We start from the raw sequence: 16,153 nt of genomic DNA, 5'->3' as shown, positions 1-16,153 counted from the left end.
TTGTAAGTGAGCAAATTTAGAAATTCAGCAGAGAATCAAAAACTGATTCCCCCTTCCTGTGTGGTGCCTACGAAAATTATTTCATTTTAATATTCCATGTGTTTTGTGCCTGCACCATATCTCCAGTGTTATTATTTGACACACATTCTCCCTCAAAGACTGGCCTGACATATTTGGTACCATTACCATCTTCAGTAAAATGTGAATTAGGTTTAAGCAGTGTTTTTCTGCATAGTGTATATTTGTTATGACAACGCTACAAGCAGGTCAGTTATATTCATGGGTATATGGGAATGGTAGCATTTAAACTCAGATTTTGATTTTGATGTGATTTTCTGCCCTTGTGTACGGTAGATATCCCAGGCAGATATATGAACCAGGGCCTTAGTAAGTCTCACACGAAACTCTAAGCGAGATCCCCAAAACTTAAATGTGTGATGACAACGGGTGACATTTTCTGTGGCTCCTGCATGGCCAATTGAAAATAAATTGTGACCAACTGTTTGGGGCTTTGAAAACACCTAGGGTGAGTTTTACAAGGATGGCATTTTGTGGTGCATTTTTTGGTTCAGTACTGCTGTGAAATAAAGTTTATATGAGTGTAAAAGCTAAAACAAATATTCTGTCAGAGAGTGCAGCTTTCTGCACTCCCTCTATGGAGCAAGTGTCACTTTTCTTATATCATGATCTGGAAGTGTTAGCTTTGTTAAAAAAAGATGCAGTAAAAGTTACCCTGATTTTTTTCTCCTCCTTTAAAAAAGAATGAATAATTTGTTTTTATATAACTGAGAGTGGCTGTGGTTCAGGAGTAGAGTGTGTGTGCGTGTGTGTTTGTGTGTGTGTGTTAGAGAAGACTCTTAGAAAATGAGTTTATATGAATGTTTGTGTTTTTGGACGAATGAAAGTTGTTGTAAAAATTGCTTTGAGTTGGAGTAGAGAAAACACTATACAAGTATGTATGTTGGTATATTCATCCAAATAAGATAAGATATGCCAGAAATTGGGAAACAGTAAAGACAAATGATAAAAATATGATGAGAAAACAAGGCAGAAGAACTCAGTACAGTCAAAGTACTCCACTAGACAAATAAATAGAATACAGTAAAAAAAAATAATTTAAAAATTAAAAAAAATAAAATAAAATAAATATATATATATATAAAAAAACACCCAGCACGCCCCTGCGGGCGGTTTATCCTTCAAGCTCGGGTCCTCTACCAGAGGCCTGGGAGCTTGAGGGTCCTGCGCAGTATCTTAGCTGTTCCCAGGACTGCACTCTTCTGGACAGAGATCTCCGATGTTGTTCCCGGGATCTGCTGGAGCCGCTCGCCTAGCTTGGGAGTCACCGCACCTAGTGCTCCGATTACCATGGGGACCACCGTTACCTATATATATATATATATATATATATATATATATATATATATATATATATATATATATTAGGGGTGCAACGATACACAAAATTCACGGTTCGGTTCGATACTTTGGTGTCACGGTTCGATATTTTTTCGATATAAAATAAAATGTTCATGCCTTTTTAATTTGTCATTTATTAAAATTATAAGTATAGATTTTAACTCAAAAGTACAGTTTTTAAATTTAACCCTAACCCTTGTGCGTGTTTTTTATTTTGACAGCGAATGCGCACCTGCGGACCACTTATGTGCACCCCTGGTTATTTAGCTCATCATATCCAGCCACAGAAATTCTTTTGTCCATGAAACCATAAAGCTGCACTTTCTTTTTGCCTTATAGTCTGATTTGTCATAACTTTTCTGTTTTGTGGTAAGCTTTTCTTTGGCTGTCACTTCTTCACCCTGACCTGTCTTATTTGGCTCAGCAGAACTAAAATATATATCCTGCTGCTTTTACACACGCACTCACATAAGCTCAGCGATTCTCTGCGCGATCAACCTCTCACATGTTTAAGCTTGCTGCGGGAGATTTCACTTGTCATGTTTGCATAGTAAGCTAACGATTGATAAGACGATGTCAGAGGAATTGGTGCACAAATTATCATCACTCACCAATCAGTACTGTTGCTCTCTATACACAGTTCACGCGATTGCAAAGTGAAAGCAAAACAACAAGCGCAAATTCAAACGCGATTTCAATATGTCACATATTGACAGTGGCTCACCGATGCCAATGACATAATTACTCAGCTACATTTCCGAAAGAATGCAAAAGCATTGACATATATTTTTCCTTCCTACAATAGCCGGACGGGCAGGGAAGAGATAGATTTTGGTAGCCCGACTGGAAAAATCGCTAGCCCCAGGACGTCGGGCTAGCGATTTTGCGAGCCCTGTATCTGATTGAGGAATCACTCATCTTTGGAAAAGAGAGTTTATTACAGAGAAATGGCTCTTTCCAAAATAAAAGTTATACTATCCGCTTCTTCTGGGCTATATTCTCAGCAGCATATTAAACATATCAGGTCCCCATAAGGAGAATCATGTGCTAACGGCTGTCTAAATGACTCGGGTAAAGTTTGTAGCATGCAGGCTTGTTGTTTTTGTCTTTGCACTAGGATGATGTCGGCGTAAATGTGCAGTCATATTCGTTGTGTTCCCACTAGTGCTTTCAGGTTAACCTCGTTAAAATGACCTTAACGCCACAACACGGCAAATCTCCGTTAACGAGCTACCCCTAAAAGCCCCGTGCATGGGGCTAGACGGCCAACACGTTAACGAGCTAACTGCGCTAACACACTAGCTCCCACCCATGTAATTGAGCATTGTGTGGCACATCCAACATACTGTTTTACTTTAGTCCATGACGCGCTTACCTTCAGGGTCATACGTCACATGAAAACCAAAATAATTCCAAACGCCAGATCTGAATGAGGGTGGGGGAGGTTCATTTTGCCATGTTGCAAGGAGAGCTCTTCCTTCTGACGATGCTGTCTGTGTGGAGCGCACATTGGATCTGCGCTCGACAGTGCAGCCTAGGCGGAGTAGTCGGACGCAGATTCACTGAGCGCTCCACACAGACAGCATCGTCAGAAGGAAAGTTGATAAAATAAATTACAAATGTTGTATTGTTCGATACATATGCGTACCGAACCGAAAGCACTGTATCGAACGGTTCAATATCGATATGAATATCGTTGCACCCCTAATAGATAGATAGATAGATAGATAGATAGATAGATTATTTTGGTTTGTTTTACTGTATTTGATTGCTACAGTCACACTAGTGAAACAGTGGTTGGAGACTGTAGCGTGACCAAAGTTGTTGCAACTGTGTGCAATGAACTTGTGATTTTGTTGCCTTTGATATGGTTGCTTTGAAGACGGGGGACAGATCCTTGACCACTCACAATCAGCTGCTATCTTCAAAGTGATTTTGGTGACTCACAACAGCAATTAAATGACAGAAAAACAGAATCAGTCTCATTAGATGTTATCTGCTTATGATAACACAGCAGTTATTGTAATAAATAGGCAAAAAGTACAAATCCAGCTATTGCAAATGTGTTGCTTTTTACATACACGGAAATTCACATGAAAAAGGAATTCACATTAACTGCTTACATTTAGAATCCCAGATGATTAGAATCAGAAATTCATTCACAGATAGTGACATAGTTGGTGCTTAAAAATGGCATTCCAACTTTTATATAGGAATATAATGAGAAGACGAGTTGGCAACCGGCTTACTCAAGTCCCCTACTGCAAAAAGGCATGTCACAGACAGGTTCAGCTCATCGGTTCAGACTGACTTAATTGCGAAGTTTTGGAAAATAAATGCCAATTATTTGTTGACCTTGACTAATCTGTCTGAGAATGATTACAGTTAGTCCAAGATGGACTATTTGAAGATTGTTTAAAGATAACTTAAAAGTGACTACCCCAAGGTTAAGCATGAAAAGGCCTTAGTTGGTTGACTCAACTACTTGTGGTCAGATGTACAATGCAAAAAGTTCAATTTATTAATCTGATATGCATAAATCTTTCCTATTCACAAAGAGACTCTCATCCTATTTTTGCTCTAATATGACTGAGCCATTAAAAAGTAAAAGCTTAAATTAATTGCTTTAAATAAAAGTGCCCTGTAAAGTACGTGGTTATGGAAGCTATTTATAAACTAAACTATAGCTAAATAAGCCACACAGCCCAGAGAGTGGTCAGCAACCATCTGACAACCACGGATTGCAAAGGAAAAACAGGTATTCCCCAACCAAACAATTGACTGCTGGCAGTTGTTGTGAAATTGATCAATAAAGCCCCATTCACATGTGTATTGTCCATTATTCAGTCGACTAAACTGTGTGTTGACAATGTTAAAAATGGGAGTAGTTAATGACTGTATTGTGTATCTAGTATGTAGTCCTGTGAATGGGCTTATGAAAAAATATATCACAGTTAGATACATTACATGTACATCTCTGGATTGTTAGTATCACCATAGGGGACAAAGTCGGTGTGGCAAACCAAACCAAAGAATAACATGCTCGTGATGATCGTGAATGTGTGATCACTTTTGTGGTTTTCAGGATCTGATCCATTACAGCATAGTGCTTCACCAGTTGTTTTCTTAGTGACTGTGATCTCAACTGCCTCCAGATTATGAACAAGCTCCTCCTGTGTAGTTTTGGGCTCATCCACATTCCAGCTCCCGATCAAGGATGATTAATGGACATTTGCAGGCCTACAGTCTTGTCCCTGACATCTTTAGACAGCTCTTTGGTCCATGTTGGTGGAGGTGTGCTTTTTACTCATAAGTGTTTTTAAGAAAAATGTGTTTTTCTGGATTTTTGTTGATATCCTGTCTCTCTCCTTTAAAGTAAAACTATGGTAAAAATTAGAGACTGTTTTTTTCTTTGTAAGTGAGCAAACCTATGAATTCTGCAGGGGATCAAATAATTATTTCCACCACTTTATGATTACAATTTGATAATTGCAACAACCCCTTTCTAACAGAAAACATTAATTTGATTTCACCGCTGACCATTAGGGAAGTTTGCTCAGCATGTTTCATTCATGTTTAATTCATATGCGCATGCTTTTAACTGGGATTGATTTACTTATGTTTGCTCTCATCTGTATTTTGAAGTCAATGATTAGTTGACCTTAAAATGTCTAAAAACATATATGTAAGGTTGATTTGTGACTTTACATTTGCCGTGTGTGTGTGTTTCCGTGTTTCCATTGGTCATTTAATATATTATGATTTGGAATCTTTCTGGCTTACTGAAGAGGCCCACTTTGTATTCTGGGTGTTCAGTAGCTGCCAAAGTCAAGTCAGATATTCAGAATCATCAGGAATAAAAAATCCATAGATACAATGACCTGATATCCTTAGTTTGGTACCTAATCCTTTGATTGATCTCTCTTGCTGGTTGTCTTGGGAAAGTTTGGACACAGACATTAGCTTTCACCCCTTGTCCACAAAAATACGATGTGAGCATTGATTTTCTGAAGGAATAATACTGTTATTGAAAACAAAAAGCTGGTGTTGCAAAAATATGTCTTCATGAATATTTATGGAACAATTTCAAACAGTTTCTCAGACTGTCAGCATTGACAGGACTGAGTTTATGTGACTCAGATGAACCCATCTCTTTCAGATGTTTGCTTAGGATAGTATTGTCTTACCATTGGTGTTTCTTGTCCTACTTAGCTTTAATATTGACAAGCATAATGGGCTACTTTACTGGGAAACACTCCTCTCACTTTTTTCTACATTCCTATCCATGTTATCAGGTGCATGCAGTGCTGGAAGAGATACTGGAGAAACTCCCAGAGGAGTTCAACATGGCTGAGCTTCTAGGGAAAGCAGAGGAGAGGACTCCCTATCAGGTCGTGGCGCTGCAGGAGTGTGAGCGTATGAACATTCTCACCCAGGAGATCAGATGCTCTCTTCACGAGCTAAGCCTTGGACTTAAGGTGAGTAGTGGCTTTGAAGTGTTAATGGGAGGCTATGCACTGTTATGAGACTGGAGATGGAAGTGTTTTGCCTTGCAAAAACATTTACATTGTACATGTCCTGTGGACAAAGCCTGAGTTTTATTATGATACAGTATTCAGTAGCTACCAAGTCAAATAAGATCCATCCATTGATTCCTCCACTCATCCATCTTCTTTCACCTATCCTGTGCTGGGTCACATGAGCAACCTAAGCAAGGAAGCCCAGAAGTCCCTCACTGAGGTGTTCCCAGGCCAGCAGAGAGACCTATTTGACATGGGTCTACTCCTGGGCCTCCTACTGGTAGGAGATAGCAACTGGTCACACTATTTCAGTCACTACCCAAAGCCCCAAAGCCCATATCCATACGTGAGGATAGGGACGTTGATCGACCAGTCTAGTCTAAGGTTCTAGTTCTCATTCCCACTGCTTCAGACTTGCAAACCACTCCAGTGCAAGCTGGAGGCCACTACCTGATGTTCATCCTAATAGAGATATCTCCAAATGGAGCAACCTTTGAACGACAGTCAGGACCAATTTTCCAAGCCGAAGGTGCGGGGAAGCAACCGTCTTTTCCTGTAATAAAAACTCCAATGGTGATACGTAGGATATCCAGGCCTCCCCACCTCCTTCCACCAAAGGCAACTCCAGAATGGAAAAGAGTCCATCCCTTCTCCAAGAGACTGGTTCCAGAGCTCAAACCAACTCAAATGCATTGAATTTAGCCGTTTAAATTTATATAACACAAATGACACAGCAAGTGGAAGCCAGAACGACAAGTCTGGGGGGGAGAGATCATCACCCCCACCCGAGATTGGATACCAAGCCCCAAATGCAATGGAAGAAGGATTGTTGAGTGCAAGAGGAACTGACCTAAAAGACAGGATCATAGCGAAGCTTGAAACCTGGACCTTCTGTAGCCGGTTACCAAGATTACAAGTTCCCTCTGAAGGCCTACTGTCGATCAGAATCAGAATACTTTAATAATACCTAAGTAAATTATGTAATTATGTGAATGCAGTACTACAGACAATACCTACTGCAACCATTACCAAGACAAATCAGCTGATCTACACCACGGCTATAGTGATCAGTGAGATGTTTGGCTAGGAGTTGAGCGACCATAAGAAGTATAGAGAACATTCGAGATCTCTGTCCAGACGAGTGCAGTCCTAGGAACAGCCAAGATACTGCACAGGACCCTCAACGACTAAAAACCTGCAACGCAAAACAGTGAACTGTGACTTGAATCCCCACCATAAAAAGCTTCAGTTATTCTCAACACCTATGATTCACTTTACATAGGCTTCTCTACTGTTGACATCAACAGACTGCTTAGTTAGTATTCCTGCACAACTAAATCTTTTCCTTTGTTGTTTGTCAGAAGCACGGTTGTAAGAGTGACTCAGAGATCTGGCTTACAGAGTAGCAGAAAGGAATGAGATGTCGGCATTCTCTGTGTCAAGCCTGACTGAGTCATGTGTTAACAACAAATGAAAAGAGAAAGAAAGGGGGAAAAATATGTCAATGTATTTGTCAGGAGTTATGAGGCTTCGATCTCCCCGCCCTACAAGCCCCAATAAATCGGCTCAGTGATTTAAAAGCCATGTACACTGTTGTACCAGCAAATGGAATCATATGTTGCCTCTATAGTTCAATAAATAGGAACTATCAGAATGTTATCCTGGTTGAGGTGTTGGAGCTTCATAGTGCTATGAGGTTGAGTATGAAATGGCTGAACTGATGGATTATTTTGAGGAGTGGTTAATGATAAAGTCACTTATCTAGATAAACCCACAGAACCTTATCACCCTCATAAAGAATTCTTATGTCAGAAATGGGTATCTATACATCAGCGATACATCAGCTACACTATCAGCAGGTGAAGGACACTACTGTTTTCACTCGCATGCTGTCTCATTACTCATCAGTGCCATCTTCTCTTGGCTATCTTACAGCATGTTTCCTTATCTGGCATGGGTTGCTTATTCCCATGTTTACTGATTTCTAAAGGGCTTGTTACCATTCAACACCTTAAGTAGCTGGAAGGTCTCACCTCCAGTGTTTAGCTAGACAAGCAGGAACTTTTTTCCCTTCCTGTAAATAGCATTCAAAAACCAGCAAGAAGTTTTTTGCACAGACACAGCATTTGTCAGCACTGAGAGCACTCGCCCTAATTAAAATGGGTATTTCCAGATGATCAAGAAGAGCATGAAAGCCAAATTATACAACAGATTTTTCATATCCACAAGCAGCCTGTTCAATAAAGTACAGCAAACAATGGCAATAGAACTAATATTAGCATTTATGGTGACATCACCAGCCTAGCAAGCTCTGGTGATTATACTGCAACAAATCCGCACTATATCAACATAATGTTATCTGAAAGATTTTTTTTTTCAAAAATGAAGTTAGAAATTGGATAAATTAGATTTATCTATTTTCTATGGCAAAGGGACAGAACTTGCCGATACCCGTGTAGATGTTGCAGTTTCGTGTTTCATGACCTGCCTATCAAACACTGGTCGGGTCACACCAGCAGTTCATATTGCAATATCTAACATTTTAATGGAATCCTCACATTCTAACAAGTAAATCCATACTTTTCTATTGCATCATATTCATGTTTGTTTTAAAGCAAAATGTCTTGAAATTACTGAACTTCAAAGGAATACCAAGGGAGTATCCAAAACAGAGGAAAATGTTGTAGCTTATGAACACAATCAAATGTTATTTTCCTTTTCTGTTGGCTTCCACACATATAAGTCTCAGAATTCTGCATGTGGGATAACCTATTGTTATTGTAATGCCGACATAGAAGTGTTCTTTAATTTATTATAGTGGTAGATTTATGAAGTCAGGCCTAGACCTCAGTTTGCACCCACTATGCAACAGCAAGTCGTTGGTCTTCCTTGGTCTCTTGTGCTCTGGGGGTCTCTGGATGTCTGGAGCCTGGATCTCCTCCATACCTGCTTCATGCCCTGGAGGACGGGGCTGTGGCTCCCCACACCCTCTAGCAGATCATTACATGAAGGAACCTTTTGAATACAAGCGCGCTCATGCTCACAGGTGTACACACGGGTGCTCACAGACACAAATTACACCTTACCTTCCTACCTCAAAGCACACTGTGAGCTGTTGATCTTATGTGCTGCACAATAATATTCAATATTTAGTATTTACTTTTATATTCACACAGGTTATCGTGATGTTGTTGTTTACTATATTGCTCTTTTTTTTGCTTGTTTTCTCTTTTTTCTTTCTCAACCGGTGATCCAGGTGATGATTATGTATTTTTTGTCTGTTTGTTTTGTTTGTTTTTGTTTTGTGCCCTTTATCACCGTTCCTCTTCCCCGCTGTTTTTGTTTCCCTACCTCTCTTTCTTTCTCCCTTTTCTTTCCCCCAGTCATGTCTGTCCCATGTGTAGCAAGTGAAAATAAAATAAAATAAACAATAAAAACAAAGGTCAATCAAATGAACCAATACGGCAAGGCCGGGATGGTCCATTTGGTAAAGTAAATCCGTTGGGCATCTTTCTTGGCCTTTAGACAATAATTCTGATGGCAAAAGAACCAAACGTGACAGGTGGGGAAGAAAAAAAGGCAAAACTTCGCATCACACTTTCTTAATTTTCACTATGGCTGAGTGGTTAGTTAGCATACTCTGTGTTAGCTAGCAAGTGTTTGCAGGCAAGGCAGCATCTTCCACACAATCTACAGGCAACCACAGCAGTCTCCTAGCTACCAAAGCAATCACAGGAAGGTTTTTCGTATACCACTGTCTTTGAGGCCAACCTCACCCAGCAACAGCCTCTAGTAACCACACACCAGCTGGTCAGGAAATACACCACTGTCAACCATTCTCTAGGTCTGTGTGACAGAGGCCTTAGCTATCCAGCTATCTGCAGTCCTTTTTGTCTAGTAACACCACTTTGTACCTCTTTCCTGACTGTCCTCAGCCATGCACAACAGGAAGAAATAGTTTTGCTATGCTCATAGAAAGATATTTACTGAAAACGCTGCAGAATTAATAGGATAAACAGGATATAAAGAGTGGCTAGTGTAGGAGCCATAATTGAATGTATTGGATTTTGATGATCACTGGGTTTTTTATTTGTTTGGTTGTTATGGGAGTCACGTGGGCGCTAGCGGTGACATAAATGGGCGTTGTCAGTCTGTCATTCACTGGTTTTGATTTTGACAGAGAGGAGGGCTGGGTAGCCGTAGTTTTTGTTGACCGCTGCACGACATGTTCGCTTCGTTATATTAGAGCCTGTGATGTTGTAAGAGTTTGAATCAGGAGCCGATGATACTACTCTGTAAAAATCGCAAAGCACTTTAATTAAACGAGCAAACAATTCCATCTCTCGCATTATTGCGTAACTGACAGCGTGTCAGGCAAATAGGCAGGCTCCATCCCCGGCCTGTAGCGACTGTGGAAGTCGCTACATCTTTAGTCAACAAAAAACGGCATTCTGGAGAAGCCAGCCGCGAGCAGGATCAAAGAAATCAGATCAAGGAACCTGAAAGACGCCAAGTAAGTGCAGCGCATCTGAATGAGTGAGCCCAGCAACACCGACACACCTGACGCAATTCTGAGGAGCGCAGGTAAGAATACCTGTGCATGTCTGGTTGTGGAAAAGGAAGCCACATTGGATTAGCGCTGAGATGTTTCAAGAAGAGACACTGAATGGAATGAATGTTGGTTAAATGTGCAACGTTTTTGGCTGCGCTCTTGGAATGATGTCTGCGCTGCGTCTTATTACCGTAATTATGCTGCTTGGATGACGTTCAAATGGACAATTAAAGTGCCGTTACATTGAAAGGATTTTATGGTCAAAGTCTATTGTGGCTTCCAGTGGATATATGTTTTAATGGATGATCACTGAAGATTAAAATAAATAAATAAAAAATCGAACAAACAAACGGGAAAATCATGAGTCAAACAGCTGGTGATGATTGTTCCTCTAATCATTTGAGGGGAAAGAGAGAAAGAAAATTGACTGGAAAGGCATTGTTGAATAAAATCGAAAAATTACAAAATGAATGCAAAATATATGTCAATAAAATGAAAGGACTAATACAAAAAATGAAAGCGCTCATGCAACACACTGAAAATCTTTCTCAAATTAAGCAGTATTTGGTGGATTTAAAGGCACTGTGTGAAAAGGCTTCAAGTTCACATGTTGAGGTGTTGTCTTTGGTGCCAGAGGAAGAAGTAATAAAACAAGAGGAATGGTTTTCAAGTATCATGAAATACACCAATGTGTTTTTAAATGAAATTCAAAACTGGATAAATCAAAGAGAACAAAATCCTGCTGTTCGTCCAAAGCAAATCAATTTATTGGAAAACAATGTTGCATCAAATACTGAGACAGAAGTGGAGGATAATATCAAGCCAAGTGATAGTGTTTCAAATGTTGAAAGCCACAAAACTTCTCCATCAAGATCTTCAACTTCATCTGTTCGTATGAAAGCTGAGGCAGAGTTGGCAGCTTTAATGATAAAGCAGAAATTATTGAATGAGAAACATGTACTGGAAGAAGAGGAGGAACGTCTTCGTAAAAGAAAGGAAAGGCTAAAATTGGACACTGAAATTGCTGAAAAAATGGCTACAATAAATGTCCTTAAAGCTCAAAGTATAACAAGCAAAAAAGGCTCTTTAAAAGTTTCAGATGGAATGAATTCATACATTTCCCATGAAAGATCTAAACAAACCCTTAATGTTGATGCATTGGAATTTATACCTCACATTTCAGCAAAACAAAATTCATTGACTAATGCTGAAACTCAAAACAGGAGAAAAGATAAAACCCAGGAATGTGTCATGCAACAAGCCGTGCTGACTGAATCTTCTCAAAATAAGCATCCTCGACAATATTCAGTTATTCCTTCAAACCCATCTGATGCAAATGGACAAAATGACTGTCATACAAATGGTATGGTGGAACTGGAACCACAAAATGATGTTATTGGAATAATGACTAAACAAAATGAAATAACAACACTCTTAATCCAACAACAAAGACTCTTTTCTTTACCAAAGAGAGAAATACCTCATTTTGATGGAGATCCACTTCAATATTATTCATTTATTAAAGCATTTGAGAATGCAGTTGAGTGCAATACGAAAAATAACAGCGATCGTTTATATTTTTTGGAACAGTACACAAGAGGCCATGCAAAGGAATTGGTGAGAAGCTGTCAACAAATGAACTCGGATCGTGGTTATCACAAGGCAAAATCACTGTTAAAGGAACACTATGGCGATGAACAGAAGGTCGGAGCTGCATATCTGGACAAGGCACTTTCATGGCCATCAATTAAAACGGAGGAAGTAAAAGCTCTTCAGAACTACAGTTTGTTCCTCAGGGGATGCTGTAATGCAATGGAGGAGGTGCAGCATCTGAGTGATTTGGACATGCCTTCTAATATGGTGAACATTATTAAAAAATTGCCGTATAAATTTAGGGACAAATGGAGAAGCCATGTTTGTGACCTGCAAGAAAGGCATAAAAGAAGAGCCAAATTTATGGATATTGCAGACTTTTTGGAGAAGCAAATAAGAATATTAACTGATCCTGTATTCGGTAATATTCAAGATTCTCCGCTTTCTTTACCAATAAAAGGAATGAGTAAAGCCAAGTATCAAGGCAGACCTGGAAATAAAGGAACAAGCTTTGCCACCACTATGCAAGTTGTGGAGAGTACACCTAAGCCTGCGGAAATGGAAATGAAAATTAATCAGGTTGGAAGGAACGTCTGTATTTGTTGTGGAGGAAGACACATGTTGGACGTCTGTGCACAGTTGGGAAAAATGGCTCATGAGAAGAAGATAACATTCTTAAAGGAAAATGGCATCTGTTTTGGCTGTTTGTGTATAGGACACATCAGTAAAGATTGCCGTAAGAGGATTTCCTGTTCCAATTGCAGCCGGAAACATCCCACCATCCTGCACAAAGAAAGTTCACCTTCTGAAAAGACCGACAGGAACATGCAGCCGCATGTGAGCACACTGGTGTCGAGTGGTCTTACAGGGGCTGGAGACCAGGACTGTAAACTGCCCATTGTGCCTGTCCAAGTAAAGTCAAAGAAAGGAAGCAACATTATTACAACATATGCTTTTTTTGACCAAGGGAGCACACTAGTTTTCTGCACTGAGAGTCTGATGCGCAGACTTCACCTTGAGGGAAGGAAAGGAAACATCCTCCTCAGAACCATGGGCCAGGAAAGAGTTGTGAGCAGCAACACTTTATCAGGACTGGAGGTTGCCGCTCTTTGTGGTGATGAATTTCTGGAACTGCCAAAAGTGTACACACAGGAGTCCATGCCTGTACATAAAGGAAATATTACAACACCAAGAGATATTGAAGGATGGGCACATTTAAAACGCATAACCTTGCCTCAAATAAATGCAGGAATCGAACTTCTGATTGGAACAAACATTCCCAAAGCCTTGGAACCTCTGGAAGTGGTGTGTAGTGTTGATGGAGGACCGTATGCCGTAAGGACAAGGCTTGGCTGGACCATCAATGGACCACTTTCAGGAAACTGTGAAGCTACAAGTGATCAGAAGCATCCACAAGTTACAGTCAACAGAATTTCTGTTGTCACGCTGGAGGAGCTTTGGCAGCAACAGTTCAAGAATGACTTTCCTGAGAGCAAAGTTGATGAGCAGGTTGGATTGTCAAGAGAGGATCAGAGATTTCTGGAAATAGTGACTAACTCTGCCAAATATGTGGGTGGTCATATCCAGATAGCATTATCTTTTCGGAATGCCAGTATCAAGTATGCCAAACAATAAGAAAGTTGTTCAACAACGTCTGTGCTTTCTACAAAAGAGATTTGAGAGAGACACAGTGTTTCATACTGAGTACAAAGTCTTCATGAATGAGCTTCTGGCTAAAGGTTATGCTGAAAAGGTCCCGGAAGAGGAGATCAATCGCAATGATGGCAAGCTGTGGTATATACCACACCATGGTGTTTACCATCCGACCAAGAAGAAACTCAGAGTTGTGTTTGACTGTGGAGTGAGTTATCATGGAACATCTTTAAACTCCCAACTCTTACAAGGACCTGATCTTACAAGCTCTTTAATAGGAGTGATCACAAGATTCAGGAAGGAGCCAGTTGTAATTATGGGAGATATTGAATCCATGTTCCATCAAGTCATGGTTCCAGCTGAAGATAAAGATCTATTGAGATTTCTCTGGTGGCCTAAAGGTGATCTGGAACGACCAACATCTGAATACAGGATGAATGTACATCTCTTCGGGGCAACTTCGTCACCAAGTTGTGCCAAGTTTGCACTCAGAAAGTGTGCGGATGACTTTGGACATCTCTACAGTGAGGAAGCTGTGAAGAAGTTGTTGCACTGTTTTTATGTGGACGATTGTCTTGTGTCCGTTGAAACTGATGAGGAAGCAGTGTTAATGTACCACGAGTTGGTTTCTTTGTGTGCCAAAGGAGGATTTTTGCTCAAAAAGTGGATCACCACCAAGCCTGGAGTGCTGGAATCAATTCCTGAAAGTCACAGAGCCACAGGAATGAAAGAGTTGAACATGGAATTGGATTCCTCAATGATCGAGCGAGTTTTGGGCGTGGAGTGGTGCATAAAATCAGACTCTTTTAAGTTCAAGATTGTGCTCAAGGACAGACCGCTCACCAGAAGAGGAATCCTTTCAATTGTCAGTTCTATCTATGATCCTCTTGGAATGCTAAGTCCTGTGGTCTTAACTGCTAAGAAAATCCTAAGAGATCTATGCCAGGAAGGAATCGGCTGGGACGATAACGTACCAGAGCTGTTTTCCAAAAGATGGTTAACATGGCTCCAGCAGCTCCAGCTATTGAGCAAGTTTGAAGTGAGTCGTTGTCTGAAACCTGATGGATTTGGAGAAATCACGAGTGCTCAGTTGCACCATTTCTGTGATGCCAGTGAGGATGGGTATGGAACAGTGACCTACCTGCTGATTGAAAACATTTGTTCAGAACGACACTGTGCGTTTGTTATGGGAAAAGCTCGTGTCGCTCCTCTTAAATCCTTTACCGTCCCGAGAATGGAGCTCATTGCAGCAACCATGGCCAGTCGATTGGATGTACTCTGGAGGAAAGAGCTGCAGATGGAACTTCTGGATTCTGTGTTTTGGACAGATAGTGCTTCTGTTCTTAAATACATCAGGAGTGAAACTTCAAGATTCAAGGTTTTTGTGGCCAACCGAGTTTCACAAATCTTAAGAGTTTCATCTTCCTCGCAATGGAGATATGTGGACACTGCCAGTAATCCAGCAGATATGGCCTCAAGAGGAGTGAAAGTCGATGTTTTTATGAAGAATACAAAATGGTTGTCTGGGCCTCAGTATCTTCTACAATCTAGAAGTGAATGGCCTGTCTACCCAGATGACATCAGTCTGCTTGCATCTGATGATCCTGAGGTAAAAACAGTTGCCACAGTGAGTGTTGAGCAAGCTGGAGAAAATTCTGTTACTCGCTTGTTTAAACATTTTTCCACCTGGACACGTCTTAAGAAGTCAGTGGCATGGCTGTTAAAATTTAAGGACTTGCTTCTGTCCTTTGTGAAGAAAAGGAGAGAATTGTGTTCAAGTTTACCACAGTCAGAGGTCACCAAAGAGCAACAGAAATCATTTGTGGAAGAAAAGCTGAGGAACTTTAAGAGGACATCTGTGATTAAGAATCTTACAGTGGAAGATCTGGACAAAGCTGAGGTTGTCATTATCAAGTTCTGTCAGAGGAGGAGATTTTCCTTGGAGCTTGTGAATCTGGAGAAGGGACAACCCATTATAAAATCAAGTCCTCTAAGAAGAAGGAAGAAGGAAGCTTCGCCCCAGAAAGGCAGCAGGCCCAGACAAGGTGTGTCCTAGGATGCTTAAGGCGTGTGCTGCTGAACTTGGGGAGCCGCTACAACGAGTCTTCAACCTCAGTCTGCGACTGGGGAGAGTGCCCGCCCTATGGAAGACATCCTGCATCGTCCCGGTCCCTAAAAGGAACCGGCCCAATGAGCTGAATGACTTCCGACCGGTGGCACTGACGTCACATCTTATGAAGACTCTAGAGCGGCTCTTCCTCAACCTCCTCCGACCACAGGTACAACATGCCCAGGACCCACTACAGTTTGCATACAAGGCGGGTGTCGGAGTGGAGGATGCCATCCTGTACCTCCTACACAGAGCCCACTCACACCTGGATGGGGGAAAAGGCACGGTCAGGATACGGTTTCTTGA

At 40.8% G+C, this 16,153-nt stretch overlaps 1 protein-coding gene across 1 annotated transcript in view; it reads left to right on the top strand.

The window, feature by feature from the left end:
* The window catches only part of dnah9 (dynein, axonemal, heavy chain 9), a 180,592-nt gene that overhangs the window by 155,788 nt on the left and 8,651 nt on the right, over positions 1-16,153 (top strand). The window contains exon 75 of the mRNA XM_004569683.3: positions 5,715-5,897. Coding sequence (XP_004569740.2) covers positions 5,715-5,897 — 183 coding nt within the window. The remainder of the gene's footprint in view (positions 1-5,714; positions 5,898-16,153) is intronic.

This window comes from Maylandia zebra, linkage group LG8 (genome assembly GCF_041146795.1).
Source record: "Maylandia zebra isolate NMK-2024a linkage group LG8, Mzebra_GT3a, whole genome shotgun sequence".
Lineage (NCBI taxonomy): Eukaryota > Metazoa > Chordata > Actinopteri > Cichliformes > Cichlidae > Maylandia > Maylandia zebra.
Note: the sequence above shows the minus strand (reverse complement) of the source record. Positions and strands in the feature narration are given on the sequence as shown.